This window comes from Pezoporus flaviventris, unplaced genomic scaffold, assembly GCF_033815535.1.
Source record: "Pezoporus flaviventris isolate CSIRO_AGI_PZ_B2104156 unplaced genomic scaffold, CSIRO_AGI_Pfla_v1 ptg000037l, whole genome shotgun sequence".
NCBI classification, from domain to species: Eukaryota; Metazoa; Chordata; class Aves; order Psittaciformes; family Psittacidae; genus Pezoporus; species Pezoporus flaviventris.
Window position 1 is genome coordinate 10,000,001 of NW_026892585.1, and position 22,124 is coordinate 10,022,124.

The 22,124-nt window shown below is 43.0% G+C and overlaps 1 protein-coding gene across 7 annotated transcripts in view; it reads left to right on the forward strand.

Moving 5' to 3' along the window:
- Nucleotides 1-22,124, forward strand: part of GLI3 (GLI family zinc finger 3) — a 209,277-nt gene that overhangs the window by 180,022 nt on the left and 7,131 nt on the right. For all 7 annotated transcript variants that reach the window (XM_061464657.1, XM_061464660.1, XM_061464659.1 and 4 more), the window contains 4 exons: nucleotides 14,367-14,516; nucleotides 15,113-15,277; nucleotides 17,873-18,163; nucleotides 21,365-21,692. In XM_061464657.1, the coding sequence (XP_061320641.1) occupies nucleotides 14,367-14,516; nucleotides 15,113-15,277; nucleotides 17,873-18,163; nucleotides 21,365-21,692 (934 nt within the window). The remainder of the gene's footprint in view (nucleotides 1-14,366; nucleotides 14,517-15,112; nucleotides 15,278-17,872; nucleotides 18,164-21,364; nucleotides 21,693-22,124) is intronic.

The following is a 22,124-nucleotide window of genomic DNA, read 5'->3' on the forward strand; positions in this document are numbered from 1 at the left end:
GTAAAATAAAGGCTTTATCCTTTAAGCTATTATCAGAGCTAATGATTGTATGATGTATATTTCTGTATCTCACTACCATTACAATAGTTTTTGCGTCTTTCTTGTGCCTAAACTACTCCTAACAGTACCACAGATAACCAAGAAAACTGTACATGTAGTATTTGATCATATACCACGTTACACTTGGTTTACAGTGTGCTTCTGCATACAAAAAAGCATGGCCAGTGGGTCAAGGGAGGTGATTGTCCCTCTCTGCTCTGCTCACGTGAGACCCCACCTGCAGTCCTGTGTCCAGCTCTGGTCAGGAAAGACATAGACCTATTGGAGAGTCCAGAGGAGGGCCACAAAAATGCTCCAAGGGCTGGAGCACCTCACCTATGAGGAATCATAGAGTCATAGAATAGTTAGGATTGGAAAGGACCTTAATGGCTGAGAGCATTGGGTTTATTCAGCGTGGAGAAGAGAAAGCTCTGGTGAGACTTTACTGTGACCTTTCTGTTCTTAAAAGGGGCCTGTAAGAAAGGCGAGGAGAGGGCCTGTTGCAATAGGGTAAGGGTTGATGGTTTTAAACTGAAAGAGGGGACGTGAGGACGTGAGGAAAACATTCTTTACAATGAGGGCGGTAAAACACTGGCACAGGTTGTCCAGAGAGGTGGTGGATGCACCATCCCTGGAGACATTCAAGGTCAGGCTGGATGTGGTTCTGAGCAACCTGATCTAGTTGAAGATGTCCTTGCTTATTGCAGGAGAGTTGGACGAGATGACCCTTGAAGGTCCCTTCCAGCCCACACTGTTCTGTGAGTCATTATGTGGGGCAAATAAAAAGTTTTCATGTTTGGACACCATCACTGAAATCAAGAAACCACTTCATTTTGCGGATCCAAAGCATGTGCCTCGCACACCTCCCTCCAGCACAACACAGCCACTTTCTCTTTGTGGAGCAGAGCCAAGGGATTACCAGCCAGGAAATTAATTGCTGAGGGAATTCCAATACTTACGGTTAGTAAGAAAAGCCTGAACAAAGAAGTGGGGTTTACATCACATTCTGGAGGCACCTGGCTCCAGCTATGATCCAGTTTTCGGATGAGGGAGAGATACAGAATGCAGGACTGCCCTTTGGTTTACTTCTGGGGCTGACTGTCAGCACAGCACAAGTCTGTCCTGTTCAGATGGTGCCCCGGTGGTATGTAAGAGAAGAGATGATTTTTTTTGAGATAAACCAGACTCTTTAGGATTGTTTTTTAGTTACCAGAAACACAACACCTGTAAGTTCACTGCAAGTCAATTAGAGAGTGGAATGCAGGGCAGAAAAAAGAGCCTTGTTTCTTTGCTAAGTGTGTTAGGTGATACCCCTGTGTTCTACTAAGAGATCCTGCACAGTTTTCACTCCCAACAGCTCAAACATATGCCTTGTAGTCTAGCAAGACTGTCTGTGTTATGTACAAGAGAATAGAAAATGTTGTCCCCTGGCAAGAGAGATGAAAGAAGGTATCTCTGCTGCTGCTCCCTCGAGCATCAAGGGATGTGACAGAGACCTTTTCTAACCCTGACTTTGCTAGGATATGACAGGGACAACCAAGCCCAGCAGAGATGGGAAAGGTAAGTTCTAAACGGATGTCCAGTTGGAAGAAGCCAGAAGGGAAATCTCAGAGGAGTAATAAACTGTTGGATGTGCTGAAGCTTGTTAGACGTGTTTCTTAGGGATGTTAGGGAGGAAGCACCCAAAGTACTTTCTGCAGTTCAGTCATGATGTCATGGGTTTAACACGCTGCTGCTTCTGTTACCCACTGCTGTTGAATTAATACTGCCAACATCTGTGATGAAACAACTTAAAATGTACATTGTCTGGTAAAGATTTTGGTAATGTGTATCAATGCCATCATTTTCCTTTGTAGTTCCTTTGAAAAGTGGTGTGTGTTTTTAAGTCTGCATTCCCAGCTTTCTTAGGGGTTTTTGAGCATTTCATTGCCAAAAGCATATCAGGCACATCTCCTAATCTGAACTGCAGCTTTTGTAGATGATGCGTAAGGAGACACAAAGTGCATTTATTCAACAGAAAAAAAACCACCTTGCTATCTTGTTATTCAGCAGTCTCTTTCTGCAGATGAGGCACTGGTAGTTTTGTCACACAGGCAATCAAATGCGTCCATGTGGTAAGTATAGGGACTTTTTGGGGAAAATTAGAAAACTTCCTGATTGATTTACACAGGAAGATCCTGCTGAGGAATATCTTTCCTTTCAAGTGGATCAGTGTTAGCTGTGCTGTAATGATGAGCAAAGTGTGAAAAGCAGAAGGAAGTGCATGGTTTTACAAAATGTGGTCCAAGGTTGAGCGAAGCGCGTGCTGTTCAGCAAGTCCTGTCTGTGTGCTTAGTGATAGTGGCCATGTGCTTTCCTTGAAGAGCAGATCCTGTTTAATTGTCTGACATTCACCTTCCTGTTTCACCCCGTTAGGAGCACAGGATTTTCAGTAAAAGGCAGCAGTGGTTTAACTTTTTTGTAAGGGATCAAGTATTTTCCCAATCCTCTGCATAGATAGATAGATAGATGACCCATTGTACCAGTCTTGAGAGTTTGGAAGACTTCAAAACCTTGTTAAAATGATAGCTTTTACCTTTTCCTTGTCCTGTCTTGCTATATCCTTTCATAGATTTGTAAGTGCGCTCATGGGATTAAGCAGTTTGTCTCTGCTAATATCAAATGATATAAAGCTGCTGTAATGTATGGTTGCATTTTAACTCAAAGAGCCTGTTGGTAGTAACCTGCTTGCAGTATATTTCCAAACCCATGCACTGAAAGGCGGTGTAAATTTTAACAATTTTTTGTCATTAAAGCCATACAACTTTTATAAAACAGCTTGGATTTATGTATTCATTTGGTGCACCACAGTTGTTAGGTTATTTTGCTGGGTACTTTTTTACTTCCATTTTGTTCTGCTCTAGGCATCTTTACTGTTGAGCATTTATTTCTTGGCTCCACCGGTCTGTGCTGTGGAATGTAAAGATTAGAGAGCTCTTCCCGTTTTATTTTCTTGTGGACATGCCCTGTTCTAAAGGAAAATATTACTACTTTGAGTGTGATTTGAGCCTACAGCTCAATAACAAACCAGAAGAGCTGCTAAAGCCCCGCTCCTGCAGAGAGCTCAGTGCAGGACCCAATCGAATTTAACGGGCTCCAGGCTGCCATAAGAGCACATGTGAGCAGAACCAAGAGCTGTGCAATCCTGGCTATGGGCAGTGGCTGGGATTTATCAAAGCCAAACAATATGGGGGGAGAACAGTTAATTTCAGATTTAATATATACAGCAGGTCTGATTTCCATTGAAGTTAGATGAGTTATGGTGGCAGGAAGGAGGCCTATAGCTTTTTGTCTTCTGCAGCAGTGTGGAAAAACATCCAGAGTTTTTACCTTTTCTGCTTTGTGCTTGCTGGTGTGCTGTTTACAAGATCAGGATGGTATTTTCATTCTTCATCCTATTTGCAAATAAGGTGAAATACCGTATTGTAATGGCTCTTTATGACGACTTCCTTCTCAAGCGTGCTGGCAGGAGTCATCTGCAGCGTTTTCTTGCCAGTGAGAAAAATCCAGAAATAGAATATGCGCTTTTTAAGTGTATTACACTAACATCTGTATCAGTGTTAAGTGCCAGGCTGTTGGTTTTATTTGAAGGTAAGGCCTGTTTTTTGAGGCATGTTTTTGTTAAAGATACACAGCTGTATGTGAGTGCAGGTTTGTAAAGAAGGAATTCAGCCAGGGCTTGCTTTGGGTACTGCCTGCGAGGGAGTTTTGATGGGTTTTAACTTGGTTTTCCTGGAAATTCTGTAACAGTTGCATGTAAAATCAATTTTTATCCTTAAATGAAAAGATCATGAAGCAGAAAATTTTGAGGTTGAGCCTCAGGTGGTTTTCTCCCCTTCCATACTCAAGTCACTCCTAGAAGGTATCAGACAGTGCATTTCCTAGGCAGAATTCAGAGGTGATCTCAGACCTAGTGAAGGTCAGATGTTTGGTTTCAGGCCAGTCTTTACCCTCTTCCTCATCCAACTGTAGGAAAAACTCTGCCCTTGTTTTTGGAGTACTGCTTTCACTAGGTTCAGAGAGGAATGTGTAACAGATTTATGGGGGATGTGGAGCCCTTTGCAGTGAGGATCTCCCCTCTTGTAAGCTTATGGCAGAAACAGGCATTGCACCTCCTTGCAGTCATGCCATAGAGCTGTTTCCTGAAGGCAAGAACCCTTCCTGCATCTCAATCTGTAGCCCTTCTGCCTTCAGCCAGCTTCAGAAAGCTTGTGTGCATGTGTGATGGAGAATAGAGGAAGGAAAGCAGGCAGAACAGGATGAAGACCATCAGCACAGGGCTAGGGGATACCATGTGGGGGAAGACCACCTTCAGTCACTATCACATTGCAGTGGGTCTTAAACCCTTCAGCAATCAGCCTTTGTTCAGTCTCTTCTTCCAGACCTGGCCTTTGAGCCAAGTTAGAATTTTCCATCACTGGAGAATCATCCTTGGCTTCTTTTCCCCTCTTTTCTCCTTGCTAGTTTTTCTTGGGTCTCTTGGTTTACACTGTGGACACCAGATCACCCTAAATTTTTCTCATGTGATCTTTACACAGAAGACAGTTAAAATATAGGTGTAATTTGGGCACCTAAATGTGAAGAGCATAAATACAAAGTAAGTCGGACATGGATATGTAAGGTTATTTTTCTTAGAGTGATTCCTATGCACTGCGGAAGTCGTGGTGAAGGGGAAAGTTGTAATGGGATTCTATCTGTCAGGTTGCCTTTTCCAAAAGGGATTACCCTCCAGCAACCAGCTCTAGTGGAAGGTGTCCCTGCCCATGGCAGGGGGTTGGAACTGGATGCGTTTTAAGGTCTCTTCTAACCCAAACCATTCTGTGATTCTCTGGAAAGGCTTTCTTGCTGTCAGCATAGCAGTTACGTGCTCAGTGCAGCACTCAGCCTCTGTCCAAACACACATAGTTAGCACCAAGAAAGATGCTGGAATGAGTGGAAATTGGAGGAGAGTTTACCAGCATTACACAGTGGTGTGGAGCAGGTAATGCAAACTGCAGGAGGAGTGTGCCGCAGCGGGGCACCCGGGATGGCAGCCAGAACAAGAGGTAATGCAGGCAGCAGGCAGGTAGAAGGTGGTTGGGAGAAATGCCAGAAGTGGTGAGCTTGTAAATGGCCCATTGTGCTCTTTCAGGAGCACCTTTCCCTGCTTCAGCAGTTCTCAGGAGCGCAGGACATAGCAGACATAACCAGAACACCCCCTTTGAGAGCAGTTGACTTCAGCATCTGGTTCATGGTTTCCTCTTTCAGGTTCTTCACCTCTCTGCTGCAGGTCCCTCACACAAATGCAATTAGCCCTGTCCTTGGGCAGGTCATCGATTTAGGTGGTTGAAGAGAGAGGTGGAAGTTTTGAGGTTTTTTTTTTTTGGTGTCATCACAATGAACTAAGGCAAATGCATGTAATACAGAGCATCAGAGTTGGAGGAACTGGCAAAGCCCAGTTATCACAGCAGCATGCTCTGAAAAATTATTTCCATACATGTGGAACAAAAAATGTGAGGAAAGCTGGAATTCCTCTAAAATACCTCTTCACCTATTAACATCCCAGCTAGTAATACAGGAATGCAACCTTAAAGAAAGAGATGACATGTGATTTTAGACAGAGTTACGGAAAAGAACCTCAGAAGAGAAACAAAGCTGCGAGCCATCAAAGCATCTTTCCTACCACTGTAAAAGTGCAATGATTTATGTCCGTAACATTTATGTTGATGTTCTGGCAGAAATTCATTTATTAAATTTCCAGGTTTAGGAAATAAAGATGAAGTTTCTGCCCGTTGCTTTCCAGCTGCGTGCTCTTACACAGGAAATCAAGGGAGAGCTGTGAAACATTGCCCTGCATTTTGCTGCTGACAGACTTAGCTGTACTCTGTATGTGAATATATCTATATTAAATGAAACAAGAACAAGATTTGATCTTATTAGGAAAGAATCCTCGCAATATCCCGTAAGTTCCATTCTCTCTATAGAATATCCCAAAGCCTACCAAAAACCTGGAAACATAGATACAGGCTGAGGGAGTCTGTCTGCAACCTGACGAGCAAGCTGTGTTTTCCCTGTTGGTATTATGTCACATCTATGCTGTATAGCTACTATATCAGAGATTAAAAGAAGGTCATGGTGTATTATGAGCCACTGTCTTTATTTTTAGGATTAGATAACTTTTCTCTTCTTTTCCCCCCACTGATTCTTTTTATGTCCTAAGGGCAGATCCTTTCTCCAGGGTCAGGAATGTAATAAGACAGGTTTTCCTCTCTCCAGGATATTGTGTCTGTCTCACTGTGTTTAAATTGCCACAGAAAGCTCTTCTGAGCAAAATACAGTATTTTCTTTGTACAAGAGCCAATGATTGACGTATCCTTGGGGACTACTCTGTCTTTAGCATTTAAACATACAAGTTGGATATATTTAACCTATTGATAGGCAACGAAGGCAACTACAGAAATTATTGCAAGAGAACAAAAGGAGAAGCAGAAAGAAAACAACTTCTATTGCTGTTGTTAGTGCAGAGAGATGAAAAAGAAACAATCAGACCTATGTTTTCAGCTGGAACAGGGAGGCGAGGGGAAAATGGTCCTGCTGGTATGTGTCCTTTGAATTAGTGTATTCCTGTGTATTAGTAATACAGCTTCACATTTAGAGAACAAGACTTCTCCAAACCCATACATGAAAAGATCGTTTGATTCACCATGGCTTGGTTAAACAGCATTTGGGGCAAAAAGATGACTCCTGCCCAGGTTGTAAACTCCACAAACGCAATTGTTCATTAGCTATTATTAGTTGGACTGCTTTTCGTCTTTGTGTGCTCTGGAGCTTGTATGCCCCATGTGACACTTCCCATGTGCCCTGACCCCAAGTCTCAAATACATCTTTAAATATAACTGTAAGCCCAGTCTTCTCCCAGTGGCAGCTGTACTGGTCCAAGACAGCTGTTGACCCCAGTTGTTTGTTGCAACATCTCTGAGGTTTCCCTCGGTCTGCCTTTCCTAAGGAAATACTCTCTCAGATGCTGCAGTCAAAACAGCTAGACCAGACCCTTTGGACTAGGGCAGGTGAAGATGCAGTTTACGAGCTATTGAGGCAGCAATATTGGAAATACAGCAGTATGTCTACTAAGAAAAGGTCATGAGCCCTTACGGGGCAGAACCATTCAGTGTCTGAGTGCAGCCAGAACATGGTGTGATCCCCCACCCCCCAGCCACTTTCTACCCTTCTTACTGTTCCCATCCTCACTTCCAGCCGTTGGATTCCATGCTGCCCTTCTCCTGTGTCGGTCATCTCCGTCCGTCTACTTCTGTGGGCTGTCTTGAGTTATTATTTTCCAGTTGACTTGGGCCTCTAATTTTGATGCCTCCCTTTCTTCATTGACGGCTATTGCCAGTTCTCAAGGGACAGAGATGGGAATCCAGAACAGCACAGTAATAAATGAGTTTCAGGCATGAATTCAGCTGGAGTGCTGACTGAGATCTGTTTGGTTTTCCCTTACAATTAACAGTCATGGACACAGAGTTCATATGCTAAGTTTGTAAAATAATATAAGTTGTATTTCCACGTAATTCACTACTTTTTGAAATAATCTTTTTGAGTGAAACTAAACTGTATTTAGTGATTTGACTTCTTTAATAAGTAAAATTTCGTCACACTGTACTTACCAACATTTGCAATACATAGTTTATTAGTTAAAAAAATCACGCTCCTCTCTTTCACACGTAACCCCAAAATACCTGATCAGTGAAACGCGGTATGCCACTAGTCTCATTTAGCTTTACAGTCATAACCAGATATGGGGGGAGTGGGGTGTTCATTTGCTAATAGTGGCAAACCTTGAGAATTAAGGTATTGAGAATGAATGACAAGATCAGACACTGAGAGGTGAGGAGTGCAGTGTGCAGGCAGAGTATTTAGTGCATTCATTATCCACAGAGGAAATTGCCACGCAGTGCTTTTCATAGAAACACAGAATGGTCAGGTTTTGAGATCCAGCTGCTTTTAGCTGTGGGTATTCCTTTTCAGCAAAGGTGTCAAGGCTGTCAAGGTGCTGACCCACTTTGGGACAGACCAGTGGATTGTATGGATGGTCATGTGGCATATCAGCGTTAGCAGAGATCTGGCACAGTGGCATTTCTTCCCTAACATATGCAAGACAGCCGCAAGAACTCTTAACAGGGTAACAGTAAATGCATCCAAAGGCAAGGGAGCAGGAGTGGAGATAGTTACCTGAGCTTCTCCACAGGCATGTGCCTGTGCAGCAGTGCAGAGTTCTTACGTATAGCTTTGACTTGGTTTAGGAACTGCAACCAGCTTAAGCATTTATGCTACCATAAAGGTTTAAAGCAGCTTAAGGGCTTCTTCCATCTCAGGAACTAAAAATGGCTTAAGTGCTTATGCCACCCTAAGGACACGAGGTCAAAAGCATACTCTTGACTCGTGCAGCAGGGAGGAGACATCAGTCTCTTGTGGTTGTTTAGCCTGGTTGTGCCTGCAAATTATCTTTAGTAGGGAAAGGGCAGAAGGGATCCGTACCTATTTTCCTGTAGATAAGAGGAAATTAAAATGCACGCATTGTTCTAACAGAGAGTCACAGAAGGTTAGAGAGAGACTTGATTGCAGCGATTGGAATGTTTCTGAAAAGCCTGCTGGGGATTTCACTTCATGGACATGCAGGGCTTTTTTTCCTCTTCACAATGGGATTTCTATTGTTGCAGGATATTTCCTGCCTCACCAGGACCTCCTTTATATCCTGACTTCTTTTCAAGGCTTTTGTCTGTCTGTCTTGCTGTGGATCATGGAGTTAATCTTTATCAAGATGTTAATGAGATGGTAGGGAGGCCTGCCTGATGTCATCTCTTAGTTGCCTGACTACCTAAAATGGTAGTGAGGAGCAGTGACGAGCCAGTGGATTGCATCACGGGGGAGCAGGCAAACACGGGTACTTGCTTAAGTGCTGCCCTCTCACTTCTCTGAATGCTGATACTGTTTTTACAGTCACTCATATCGCAGGAAGCTGTGTGGGTCAAGAACCTCAAAGTATGCACACCACTCATGTACAAGTGACTACTTTTAGTGGGAATTGGAGACTTAAATACCTCTGTGCATGTGGGCTTTAGCTTTCTGGAGCCTTAAGTCTCTCCTGTGGCTGTAGTAGTAGATACTGTTTTCCAGGAGGAGTACAAGCTATTGAGAGATGCTCTGGTAGTGTTCTCAAGTCCAAAGTGAAGGAGAGATCTGTACTTACACCTAAGCTTAAGAAGTTTGAATTCCGGTAAGCCAAGTCTGGCAAGCTCTGGTGTACTTCGCACTATCGTGGTTAAGAAGGTTGAGGTCGTACTAGACCATGTGAAGAGGAGGTCTGAGAGGACCACTGTCCTGCCACTGACAGGCAGGACACAGGAACTTGCACACCTCAACTCAAAGCAGGGGAAGAGGGGGAATGAGGACTTGTTCATCCTAGAGAAGACCAGAATGAACCAGTTTGGTTAATCCAGCAAATGAAGGCAGAGTAGAGTGATGTATGTGAGTTAGTTGGGGAGGGAGACAAATAAACACCATGCAGGGAAACAGAGCTGTTTAAGCTGTTGGATATTGTTGGCAGAAGAACAAATGAATATGAATTGGCTGAGAATAAATCGAAGCTAGAAATTAGTTGCTAACCAGCAGAGGAGTGAGTTCCTAGAAGAGCCTTCCACTGGGAGCAGATCACCGATGTACTTAGAAGACAAAGCTTGCTCCTTGATGGATTATGTGTAGCGAGGCTCGCCACTGCAAGGGATGGGTCTAATGACCAAGAACCCTCCTCCTATTTCTAACTGAATGCGGGCTTAAGGACAAATGTACATCCCCTGTGGAAAACACATAAATAAGAGTGTTTCCTGCAGGACTTACAGGTCAGGGACAGCTAATCCCCTTCCAAACCAGCCTCAGAGCTATCCAGTCTGTTAGGGCCAGACACAATCTATGCATGTTTCCTCTCTGCAGCCCGCAGGCTCTGTGACTCCCTTGTGCAGCTGGGAGATGAGCTGTGTTTAGCAGCCGTTCCATTGCGGTGCCTGTGCTGTTCATGCTTCCTCTCCTATGCAGCAAATGCTGTGGCTCTGCTGGTTTGAGGAACTTCTGTAGCAGTACAGTCCAGGAGGAGATTTGTGCTACAAGATGGCTTAAATGCTACTTTTGCTTGGTGTCAGTAGTGAGATTTAGTGAGAAGTTACTTAGCATCTCCTTTTTAAATCCATAAAATAACAGGGAGATAACTGTGAGAAGATAAAAGTCTGGAATTGTCATTGTACAATGGAAATTAAACCAATTTTTGGCAATGGTGACATGCCTTCCGCTGTGCCACTAACTTATCACATTATGCCAATACAGCATAGTCTCTTCCCAGTTTTCTCTTACCATACACTAGGGACAGTGTGTCTAGAAAGGAGGATCAGAAGATTTTCCTGATGTTTTCTGCTTTATCCACCAAATAACGCTTTGCTTTCAGATGCAATTTCAGTTGCAGGTGACAGTCATCCTTTTTCTGCTGTTCCAAATTCATTCCACTGGTATGAAGGGGCTTTCTTCCTGCTGTTTGAGTACTGTGGGAGCATATTTGGCCTTTGGTTATATATTGAATATCTACTGGGTACCAGGCAGTCAGCTAGGCTATGCTTAGATACTTCTTTCATAAAAACTCATGGAGGAAGGAAATAGAACACTGAGATTATTGCCGATCCCACCTCCAGTGTCACCTCGCATCATGTGCTGCAATTTGGAGTAGCATGTACGGTGCGTGTTGATTATATGAGAACATGTAGGATTTAAGGTGTTCCCTTCTTTAATAGTATTTCTTACCATTGCAATTTAGTGTATTAGTAGTATTTCTTACCACGTAAGCATTTATGCTTCCAGGAAGCTGCAGTTTGTGCTCCTTGTTACCTCTGGTTTTTGAGCTTCTCCAGTATAGATGACAGGTCAACTTCAGCTTCGATTTCAATTAATTTGGTGGCTTTTATTCTCTAGAATTGAACTCCATTGCAAAACTTCCTGCTTGAAAGCCAGGGCATTCTGAGACCAAAATCAGTATTTAGGTCAGCTCCCTCTGTTCATTTTAGGGTATTTTGGAGCTGAAGGGTAATAGCAACATTTTTCAAGAAAAGAAAACAAGCAAGGGCAGACTGAGGTTTGGTAATAAGCATTGGAGTGGCATGGAAGTGACTGGTATTCTGCAAATGACCCCTGTTTAGCAGCTTTTTGGAGCTGTGTGCAATGGGAGATAGCTACTAGAATTCCAGCTTTTAATGGAGGCTTTTTTTCAGGTCAGAAGTACTTAATAATACAGAGCTGGTGCTTCAGAGCCTTATGTTAGCAAACCTGACACTGGGGAGTAATATCATTGGCTTTCATGCGCCTATTTACTGTAATAAGGATTACCAACCTAAGTAAAACTTGCAGGTTTGCCTTTTCACACCCTGAAACTGCATCAAAATTCAATTTCACCAGGAAAAAAAAATCCTTCTGATCTAGTCCCTGGAATGTGACATTTCATGGGTGTAATAAGGTTACAAACAGATTATAAATTGAAACCCTATAAATCCTTATTGTACTGTACCAAAGCTTCTGCTTTGCATAATACTCTTATTCCTGACTGTTCTTTGTTTTACAAGCTCAGAACTATTCATTCCCTCTCATAATAGAGACCAGGGAGCCAAAAACACCGTGCAAAATCCAAAGGTAATTATCTGAGTCAAAGAACCTGAATGCCAGAGTTCACAAACTTCTGAACCTCTCTAATTGCCGTTGTTTGCACAGTGAGACCTCCCTCTTCCTTTAAACGTGTTGCAAATACTGCACGCTAGTCCATCATTTTGATAATGATAAAGAAATCCTGATGTAGATTTAGTTCCTGTTTTGTACTGGTGCAGTTCTATGTGTCCATAGCAGATGACTGATCAGTTTTCAAATCATAGCTTGAGCAGCAGAGGGTGTTTGAATCTGGTCCTCTGTGGTCAGGATTAGAAATGCTGTGAATCTTGTTGCCTGAGAGCACTGGTTTCTACTGTTGGCTTATTATTTGTGCTGATTTAATGTCTAGCGAGTGTCTTCTGCCAGAGCAGCCTTCCAGTATTTGGACATATTTACAGGTCTGCTAAAATATCACCCCTCTGCAAAAACCAAATGAGCAGTTCACCCGAGAGCTAAAGAAGTTACCCAGATCAGCAGATGGTGCCATGGGCTTGTTTCTTCTAGCTTTTTACTTAGAGGGGTCAACTGAGAATGAGATGGCTTTGCAGGTGAGCTCTCAGAGGCCACTTGGAGGGTCAGAGAAATGAGGGAAAATGGCACAAAGAGGGGTTTGATTGTAGAAAGAGCAGAGGGAGTAGGAAAGGAGTGACGGGATGAGAGTGCAGGGCAGGTGAGTATGGAGGGATACAGTTGTGCAGTGACCTGAGGGTGATCATGAGATGCTTGACAAGTGAGCCAGAGAGAGGAGTGATGGAGAAAAGGGAATGACAAGTCACCATCCTGGGCAAGCTTTGTCAAGCCTTTGCAGGGGGTCTGGGCTGGAGCGGGAGGAAGGAACAGAGTTTTATGCCCATGAGAAAGGCCAGTTTTAGAGGATGCTCATGCTGGTATAGGCTAGAGGCCTGGAGGGCAGGAGCAAGCTCATTTGCAGGGACAGAGAGAAAAAGAATCCTATGGAGAAATTCTCTGGAAGAGCATCCATAGTGCCGGAGTGCCCACACAGCAGGAGGTAAAGGGAGGTTCTGTTGTGAGCTGATGGAACCAGCCCTGAAGTTTTTGTAACAAGTGGAATGCCTGTGTCACACATTCAGTTGTCATTTCCTTCGTGGCTGTGGAGGTTTCACAAATAACTCACAGTCTGTAACATTTACACAAGGATTTGACCAAGAATTACTCAAATGCAATGAGTTTTGTCCCATTACTTTTTCTTTTCTTTCAGGAAAGAAGAGTGCAGAGTGATCTCATTGTACTTTTCTTATGCCATTAGAGCACAAGGCATCTGTACGTTTCTGTACAGGCATGTGTAGTACAAATGGGCAAGAGATCTGCACTTGAAACTCCTGCAGATTACATGTTGTACGTTGTCCAGCTCATCTGCTCTGTTCTTACACTCTGTGCCCCATCACAGCTTTTAAGAAATGGCAATAAAGTTTCAGAAAGAGAAAAAGAGCAGTCATCTTTTATAGGCACTGCACATCTGTTTGCCATGGCGATGCCGCAGAATGCTGAACATAAGTGATTCTATATGGTTTTCTGATTGTTTTCAGGACTTGAGAAAAGATGGGGATTATCTTCTTTGTGTTCCATTATGAACTACTGAGTTTCTGTATGACTGGATTTTTCTGTGAGCTACTTATGGAGTAGATAAAGATTTCATCCCTGTGCTGTGATCAGACGCAGACTCTGGAAGCATTTTGTCTAGTATCTTAATGGAAATAATCGCATTTGCTGAGAAATGCAGCCATCTAGTGGCACAGCTAGCAAGCTGTGGTGGGAAGTACAGCAATGGAAAGTCTGTTCTATTCCTCTCTATTCCATTCCGTTCCATTTTTATTATATTCTGTTCCATTCTACACCTCTCCGTTCCATGCCTCCGTTCCATTCCAAACCACCATCCAGCAATGCAGCACTCAGAATGCCACGGGACAGGATAAAAGGGAGCAGCCTCCTGTGTCCCCTGGCAGAGATGGCCCAGGGCAGCCCAAAGGCATCTGAAAGGAAGTCCTTGAGGAGCTGCTTTAGTTACTTACATGGCCCTGAGGCAGAAAGAGCAGCGGTGCTGGAGGTTCTCTGCTGCAAGGCCAGCTCCTGGTGGAATCAGCTTCATAGCTCATCTGTCATATCCTTTTCAGCTGGATAGCCTATAGGAATGACTCTTTGAGGAGCACTGCAGAGCTTACCATCCTCATCCCCCATGGAGCCAGGGGCAGTAGCCATAAGCAATGGAATGCAGAGATGTTTCCAGGGATGCAAGAAAGCATTACTGAATGTGAATCATGTGAACGATGCTGTGAGATTATTGAGGCTCCATTTGAGCCTGTGTCCCTGAGGCCTGATCCAAAGCTTGTTGACATCAGTAGAAACAAATTCATGCACCTTAGTGGCCTTTCAGTGAGATCTGTAATTTGAACCCAGTGATCACTTTGAAGTACAGACAATCTTTTTGCTCGTTTGGTACCGCAGGATCCCAGTTCACACCTGAGCCTCTGGTGTTGTTCCTCTGCAAAGTTACAGTAAAGCTGGTGATGATGTTACCTTTCTCTTAAGCCGTAATCTCTCTTCTACCCAAACAGCACATAAACAATGACCATATCCACGGTGAGAAGAAAGAGTTTGTGTGCCGATGGCTGGACTGTTCCCGGGAGCAGAAACCATTCAAAGCCCAGTATATGCTGGTGGTCCACATGCGGAGACATACAGGGGAAAAGCCACACAAATGCACTGTGAGTAAAGGGGGCTGAGCTCCAGGCTTGGGTGAAGGATCTGGGATATGCAGGGAAAAGAGCAGCACAGATGCTACACTCCCTGATCCCTTGTCCACTGGACATTTGTTAGAGAAGTTACCTAGTCTGCTAGGAAACTTCCATGTCTGCTTCATTATCCAGCTCAGGCAGATGATGAGCTGTAGGAGGTGGGATTCACGGTGTAATTTGTCCCACTTCCTCAAGTTTAAAGTGCAAAGAAGCCCTAGAAGACATTTTTACACAGGGCACAGTTTGCTTAAGTATTGAAAAGCACTTTCTCTCACAGAGCTGGGCATTATTGCTGGCCACCGGTGTCCTACTGAGTTTGCAATAGATTCCTATCTTAGTGCACAAGTACTGTGTGTAAGAGCAGATTTATATAATGCTGGAAGCATTTTTTAACTTGAGCTGTGATGGGGTTTGCCTGGGCAAAATTAAAATCCAACAAATGAAACCAAAATTACACTGGGCAAGGTTATGGAAGCTTGGAAAGTTTCTGAACGGTTATAGGTCATCTTTTACTGTTTCATGCATGTCCAAAGTTGAAACTTAATCCAGACTTACTTCTTCTGCAGTTTGAAGGTTGTACAAAGGCCTACTCCAGACTAGAAAACTTGAAAACGCACTTGAGATCTCACACTGGAGAGAAACCGTATGTGTGTGAACATGAAGGCTGCAATAAAGCTTTCTCCAATGCATCCGACAGGGCCAAGCACCAAAATAGGACTCATTCTAATGAGGTAAGCAAGCACAGCTTCAAAAACAATCAAAAAGAGTGGTGTCAAACAGACTTACAAGGTGGTCACAGGGATTTGTTGCAGAGGACAGGCACAGAAACCCTCAGTAACCTGAAAGGATATAGTTCTAGATGGCTTTTGCCAGCACAGTCATCCCTGTGTCCTGTGGACCTTCAGGGGCTGTGGGTCATTTTATTAAGCATGAAAGGTTTGAATGAAGGATGTAATGGGAACACACACGTTAAGCAAGGACAGATCCTGGTGTCCCTGAGCAGCTGGGATCATTTTTCCCTCTGGAGCTGAGGGCTCGCCTGGAGCATGTCCCCTTGGTCAGTGGAGACACTGGCAGTTCCTGAGCCACAGCTCCCACAGCCTCTTCCAGCACCCTTCTTGGCTGCTGCAGAAAGCTAGAGAGAAGTCTTCAGCACTTTGGCAGTATGGGTTGCCCTGTTAAGTTCTAAGCTATGCTTTTTCCATCTGTCTTCTCTAGGCTATTTCAGTCTTTCTTTCCATCGTGAATAGACCTCACAGAGTAGGGATGCAGTGAAGGGAATTTCATCTTTCTTCAAGCAGTCCAGCTGTGGCAGTCACAGCCATCGCCCACACTCTCAGTATAACAACTGTTTATTACTGTGTCTTTCCTGGTAGTGCTGCCCCTTCCTATGAAGTTCCAACTTCCTGCCGTGGTCCCTTCAGCATCTCTTGAGTCACAAGGGAAGCAGAGAGCATTGCACATCTCTGAGTCCACCCTGTCCCTGCAGGGTGGGCTCTCAGCAGCCCAAATTAACAACTGCACTGAAGCCCAGCAGCAATTCTGTGGATTGTCACCGAGGTAGAAGGAAGTTCAAGTGTGGCCAATAGCTGACTGAACTTTTCGTTCACTCACTATCTTAACCACTCTGTTTGTTGCCTAGCTGATGAGTAGGATTCTCTCAAACTTAAAGACGTGACCCATACTGCTTGTGTTTTAATATCAGGGTTTCACATCTAACAGTAAGTCACCAAGAAAAGTTTCCTGCTGCGTGTCATTTCTCGTAGGTGCAGCAGCAAGGGCAGCTGAGAAATCTCCTACACCATTATTTCACACTGAAACAGACTGATAGGCAACGATGGAGTGCTATGGATACTGTGGAACGTGCAGACCCAGTTCAGCACTTCCTTACAGTACCATTTTGGTTGTAAGTAGGCAACCTATAGACAGATTTAAAAGCAGGTGACATATCTTGGTGCAGATGTGCCTTATACATGTAGGAGAGAGCTAAGTGACTCGTACTTCCATGGCATCTTAGTAAAGCCTGCCTCAGTAGCTCAGCATCAACTCTAAATTCCTCATGATCAACATTTTTGCTCCTTTTTAAGTCAGTAGGAGTTTAATGTCAGTGGAGGCAGGCTCAGGCCTTAAATAGCCATGACGGAGGTACATTTGTCAAAGGCTCCATGGTGCCATATGTGCTTACACAGAGAATCCCTTTGAGGAACTCCACATGGTGGTCTCTTTTTTTTGATTCTTGAGTGCTAGAATAAATAAGACTTTATAATAGTAGTTATATGGGAAAACATCAGTAATAAAAGTGAATAAATGACAGTTTGTTTCTGAGGCAATTAAAATGTTTAGGAAGGGCTCAACTCTTCTTTCTAATGTTCTCATAATCCAAGAACAAAGTCTTTGTTAAATTACAAGACAGTAAATTTACTTTATTCTACATTGCTTAGTGAACTAGAGAAATGCACAGAAAGCAGGGTTTGTTTCTTTTTAAAGTGATTAGCTATGCAAGTAGCACTAATAGTACTAGTACATTTATTGCTGCAACATGGAAATGTTTATGGACTGTATCCCGTGCTTTGACATTATACTGGTGATCTGAAGGAGCTGGGAAAAAAATGCTTCTTCAGATAATGCTGCCTGAACAAATGTCCCAGATGTTTTGACGGGGTTTGTTTGTGTCTGAATGTCAAGAAGTAGGTGCTGGGTATACTAAAAGCAGGGTATCAAACTGCTGAGAGCAAAGCACAGGATAGAAATAAGACCACTCTTCATAAATTGCCATAGCTCTTTTGACTCTTCTGTGACTCTTCTAAATAAAAGATGTGCCAGTTCATACCATGAGAGGCACTGCTCTCTGTGAACTGTGTGGCATTAATGGGTACCTTCAAAACCAAAAGGAATTAATAGGTTTGACTAGGTGCAGACATAACTTGATAGGACAAGGGTTAATGGCTTTAAACTGAAAGAGGGTAGGTATAGATTAGATACAAGAAAGAAGTTCTTCCCTGTGAGGGTGCTGAGGCACTGGCACAGGGTGCCCAGAGAAGCTGTGGCTGCCCCATCCCTGGCAGTGTTCAAGGCCAGGTTGGACGGGGCTTGGAGCAACCTGCTCTAGTGGAAGGTGTCCCTGCCTGTGGCAGGGGTTGGAACTGGATGATCTTCAAGGTCCGATCTAACCCAAACCATTACATGATTCAGTCACTGTAGAGACCATAAATCAGATAAATTCACTGTGAAAGTGTATAACTGTAACACCAGCTGTGCTCCAAGGAGCTCTTCAGGAGTCCCACATGGAATTAAACCTAATGTAAGTGTTTTTCCTGTCTTGGCAGAAACCATATGTCTGCAAGATACCGGGCTGCACAAAGCGCTACACAGACCCCAGTTCTCTCCGGAAACATGTGAAGACTGTGCATGGTCCGGAGGCACATGTCACCAAGAAACAGCGGGGAGATATCCACCCAAGGCCTCCGCCACCGAGAGACCCAGGCAGCCACTCCCAGACCCGGTCACCAGGCCATCAGACTCAGGGTGCAATTGGTGAGCAGAAGGACCTCAGCAACACTACCTCAAAGCGTGAAGAATGCCTCCAAGTGAAAGCGGTCAAGTCAGAAAAACCAATGGTATGCAATACACCCTGCCGCTCCCTTCGTCCTTTTTTCTTCTTGCAACCAGTTAATGATCTCTCTGTTAAATGTTCAAGCCCATAAACCGTAGCTCACAAGGTTTGGTTTTGTGACATTTTCTGTTTTGTTTAGGTTGTTTTTTTTAAGCCTGATAAATAGGAAATAAAAAGATGACATCTAGTCTGTGCAATATGCAGTAACTCTCACAACAGTTGTTTCTCTTAAAGCTCCATCTTTGGGGATCAGCATGTTAAGAGAAAATCGGTTTTCATTTTTAGAAAAGGTGCTTTTTTTCCACTCTGCTGTTTACAGAAGAAAGTTGGAGAATGTGAATCCTGCAGGCTCAGTGCTAGAACACAGAAATAACCAAATCTGAAAGGTTAAAATGGTGATTTTGATGATGATAGTTTTTGAAGAACCTGGGGAAATAACCAGATTCTGGGGGCTTGACGTTGTTGGATCCTGGATCAGACCAAGGCAGGATAAACTGACTTTCCTTAAGCAGCAGGAGATCTTTAGATACCATTTGATCTCTGGTGAGGTGTTCGTCTGATACTTAATTTAACTTGACCAAATTAATTCCAATTTAACTAATTTGAGTTGAGTTGAAGAGTCTCTGCAAGTCTTTTTCTTGGTTTACCTTAACATACTGCATTAAAACAGTAAAGCCTTGTACGCTGGAAGGACCTTACTCCATTGTTTGACATCTTAAAGAAAGTTCTTCTTTCATTTGCCTGCATTCCACTTGCCATCCGTACTCTCCACAAAGATTGAAACTATCAAAGGCAGTTACTCCATCCTCTTCAGTGTCTGGGTCTGTGGTTCATCTGGACCCAACCCTTGGGGACTACAAATATGAGCACTCCAAATTCTGCTCATTTTGTTAATCATGCTGCAATTCAAAGCAATTACTCATTGAAATATGAGTTACTGCTATGTTGTGCCTAAGGCTTATCCCAAAGTGTGGAGTTTTAATCCTGAATTCAGAAAATTCCAACAGCCCAGAGTAGTTAACTCCTGCTGAAGTGTAAAGATCTTCTGCTGTCTTTGATGTACCTTGGGTTACAAAAGAACAAAACCTATGCCCCTCTTGCTTAGCTAGGTAAACGCGTAGCATTATTGAGGCATGTTGAGCATAGGCAGTTTTAACAGGAGTAACATTTGCAGGAGAGGGGTATTAATGCTGATTGCTACATAGTATTAAATATTTCTCACTGAAATATATCATCTGAAAACAATTCTGTATTTCCTGCTTTTCATTGCTTGTATGAATTAAGATATATTTTCTGTTTTTTCAACTAATCCAATGTCTTTTCTGTCTAATGCTCTTAAATGTCTTGTTCTAACTTCCTAAGGACAGTGGGTAATAAGGTGAGGGCATTTTAACTTTTCTGCCATTTTTCCTATTGCAACATTATTTATGTCTTCATTTTAGCCTACTGCCTGTTGTCTAATCATTCCTTCATTTAGTAATGTGCAATCCATCAAACACATTCCCAACTGTAATGTGCTGTGAACATTTTGCAACACTTGACATGTGAAAAATCTGGCTCATATTGGTGAAGTGTCTTCAGAAATGCCTGTGTACCTTCCCCTTTAGATGAAACATCCATTTTTTTTCTGTATTACACATCTAGAATGTGTGCTCTCCATAATGCAGTTCTTATTTCTGTAACCTACCTCACTGTGATCTTGCCAAGTGGCTACAAGAACAGGCTTCTGACCTTTATTGCTCTTCTCCCATATGTTATGAAACTGTTGTCCAGAAGCACAAATGCTCTTCCATATAATAACTGTTACTTCTGTTTTTGTCACCAGATTTGCCATGGCCAAGATTTGTAAATGAACTTGCTCAGTGTGGCCTCATAAATTCTAAGTATCATCATTCAAGTTAGAAATAATAAAATAGTTACTGCATCTTAATGGACTCCTCAGGGGCATATGAAGCTACAGTAGTGCTATGAATCTGTGTCTTCATCCAGTGATGTTAAAAGCAAAAGCCCCCACTGCTCCCTCAGAAGTTCTAGCTAGCATTTGTCAGTAAAATGTGCATTAAAATCACAGAAAATAATAGTTGAAAATATTCAAATATCTAAAAAATACTAAAAAAACACAGAAGAAACCCCAAACTTGACATACTTATGTGAAACTGTTCTTGGGAGCAAAATGATACTGCATGCCCCACGGATCTGTGATCACACTGATACAACTTACAATAACATATTACATGGAGAGACTTCTGTCCCTGTTGCTGCCTGCTTTGTCTGTCGGTCTATCTGTCTGAGTGTTTCAGTTTATCAGAGAAGTTTTCCCATTCTTTCATGAGAACTTTATGAAAAATAAATGAAGTCCCTGTTTCTCCACAGCCAGAATTCCGCTAGAGCAGCAGGGAACACAGCAATAAGAAAGAAGAAGCTATTGCAGCGGGTTTATATTCCTGTAGATTAGCAGCCTGTACTGTGTACTTAAATTCTTCAATTTGAAGTCTTAAATTCTAGTGAAATGAAGGATTTGATTCAGTAGATTATCACCACCTTTGTTCAGGGCAAGGTGGTATAAGAGGAGGTAGAAGTTAGACCCTAGTGCTGCTATTGTAACAGGATGCTCATAGTATGATACAGTATGTTTTGCACTGCTATTTTGTCCCTGTTTTATTACGTGCCAACATTTCAGGCCAACCACTGCTCCTAACAATGAGCCTTAAGCTTGGAAAATACTTACATTCTTTAGACGCAAGTCTAATTAAAAACCCCCAAATTCCAGTGTTGTTGGAGTCTTGTTTGTTTGCTTGTTGCAACCCTACCAGTGTAAATTAAACTCTGTAACTGAATTCTGATTTGGTTTATTGAGCTGCATCTTCAACTGGGAACAGTGCATATCCAAAGTAGAGTATCCAAGACATAAATGACAGGAAGTGATAGAAGTAATTAAGAAAATAACTGAATAAATGTCTCATGTAGGTATAATGTATAGTATCAGCAAGATAATACTGAATTTTAATCTCGAGTTTTGCAATGGCATTCACTACTGTTAAAATCACTACCTAGAAAGACTCTGAATGAATGATCATTGTTACCATTTAATGCTAAAATTTGCATTTGGTTTTCTTTGACTCCAGTTAGACCTGCATTTGCTGCAAGTGCTCTTCTTAGCTTTGTTTGCTTAACCCTCACGTGCTTTTGTTTCTTACTTCAACAGACATCTCAGCCAAGCCCTGGTGGTCAGTCTACATGCAGCAGCGAACAGTCCCCCATCAGCAACTATTCCAACAATGGGATCGAGCTTACTCTGACCGGTGGTGGTAGTGTAGGAGACCTCAGTGTCATCGATGAAACCCCAATCATGGACTCTACCATTTCCACAGCCACCACAGCACTTGGCTTACAGGCCAGGAGGAATATGACAGGGACCAAATGGATGGAGCAAGTGAAATTAGAAAGGTTGAAACAAGTTAATGGAATGCTTCCAAGACTGAACCCCCTTCCACCTTCCAAAGCCCCGACCTTGCCGCCTCTCATAGGAAATGGTGAGATACACATAACAGGAGTGGTAACACTTTTTGCCCTTAAATTCGTTGCTTGCTTGCTCAGTCTTGCTGTGAGAATGGTTCATAAATTGATCACTTTCTATTCATCCCCTCATTACAAGTCCTACTGCCTACCCTGAGAGAAGTCTGATAGACCCATATTTTACAGAACAGGGGCAGCAAGACAAGGAAGCCATGCCTCAGGTTTTAAATATTCCATACAGTTAAAGATTTGGACCCAAGATCATCATAATCCTGTCTTGTTTTGGGGCAAGGCAGGTGAAATAAATACCTGCCAGTTTATTGTATGGAACTCTTTCAGATGAGGCCTTAGCAAAGCACGCTTTGCATAGATGTGTTGGGCTCCCCTTTAAATAAACTGTTCCCACACATGGAAGTAATTGTATGTACAGATACTACTGCTACAGAGGG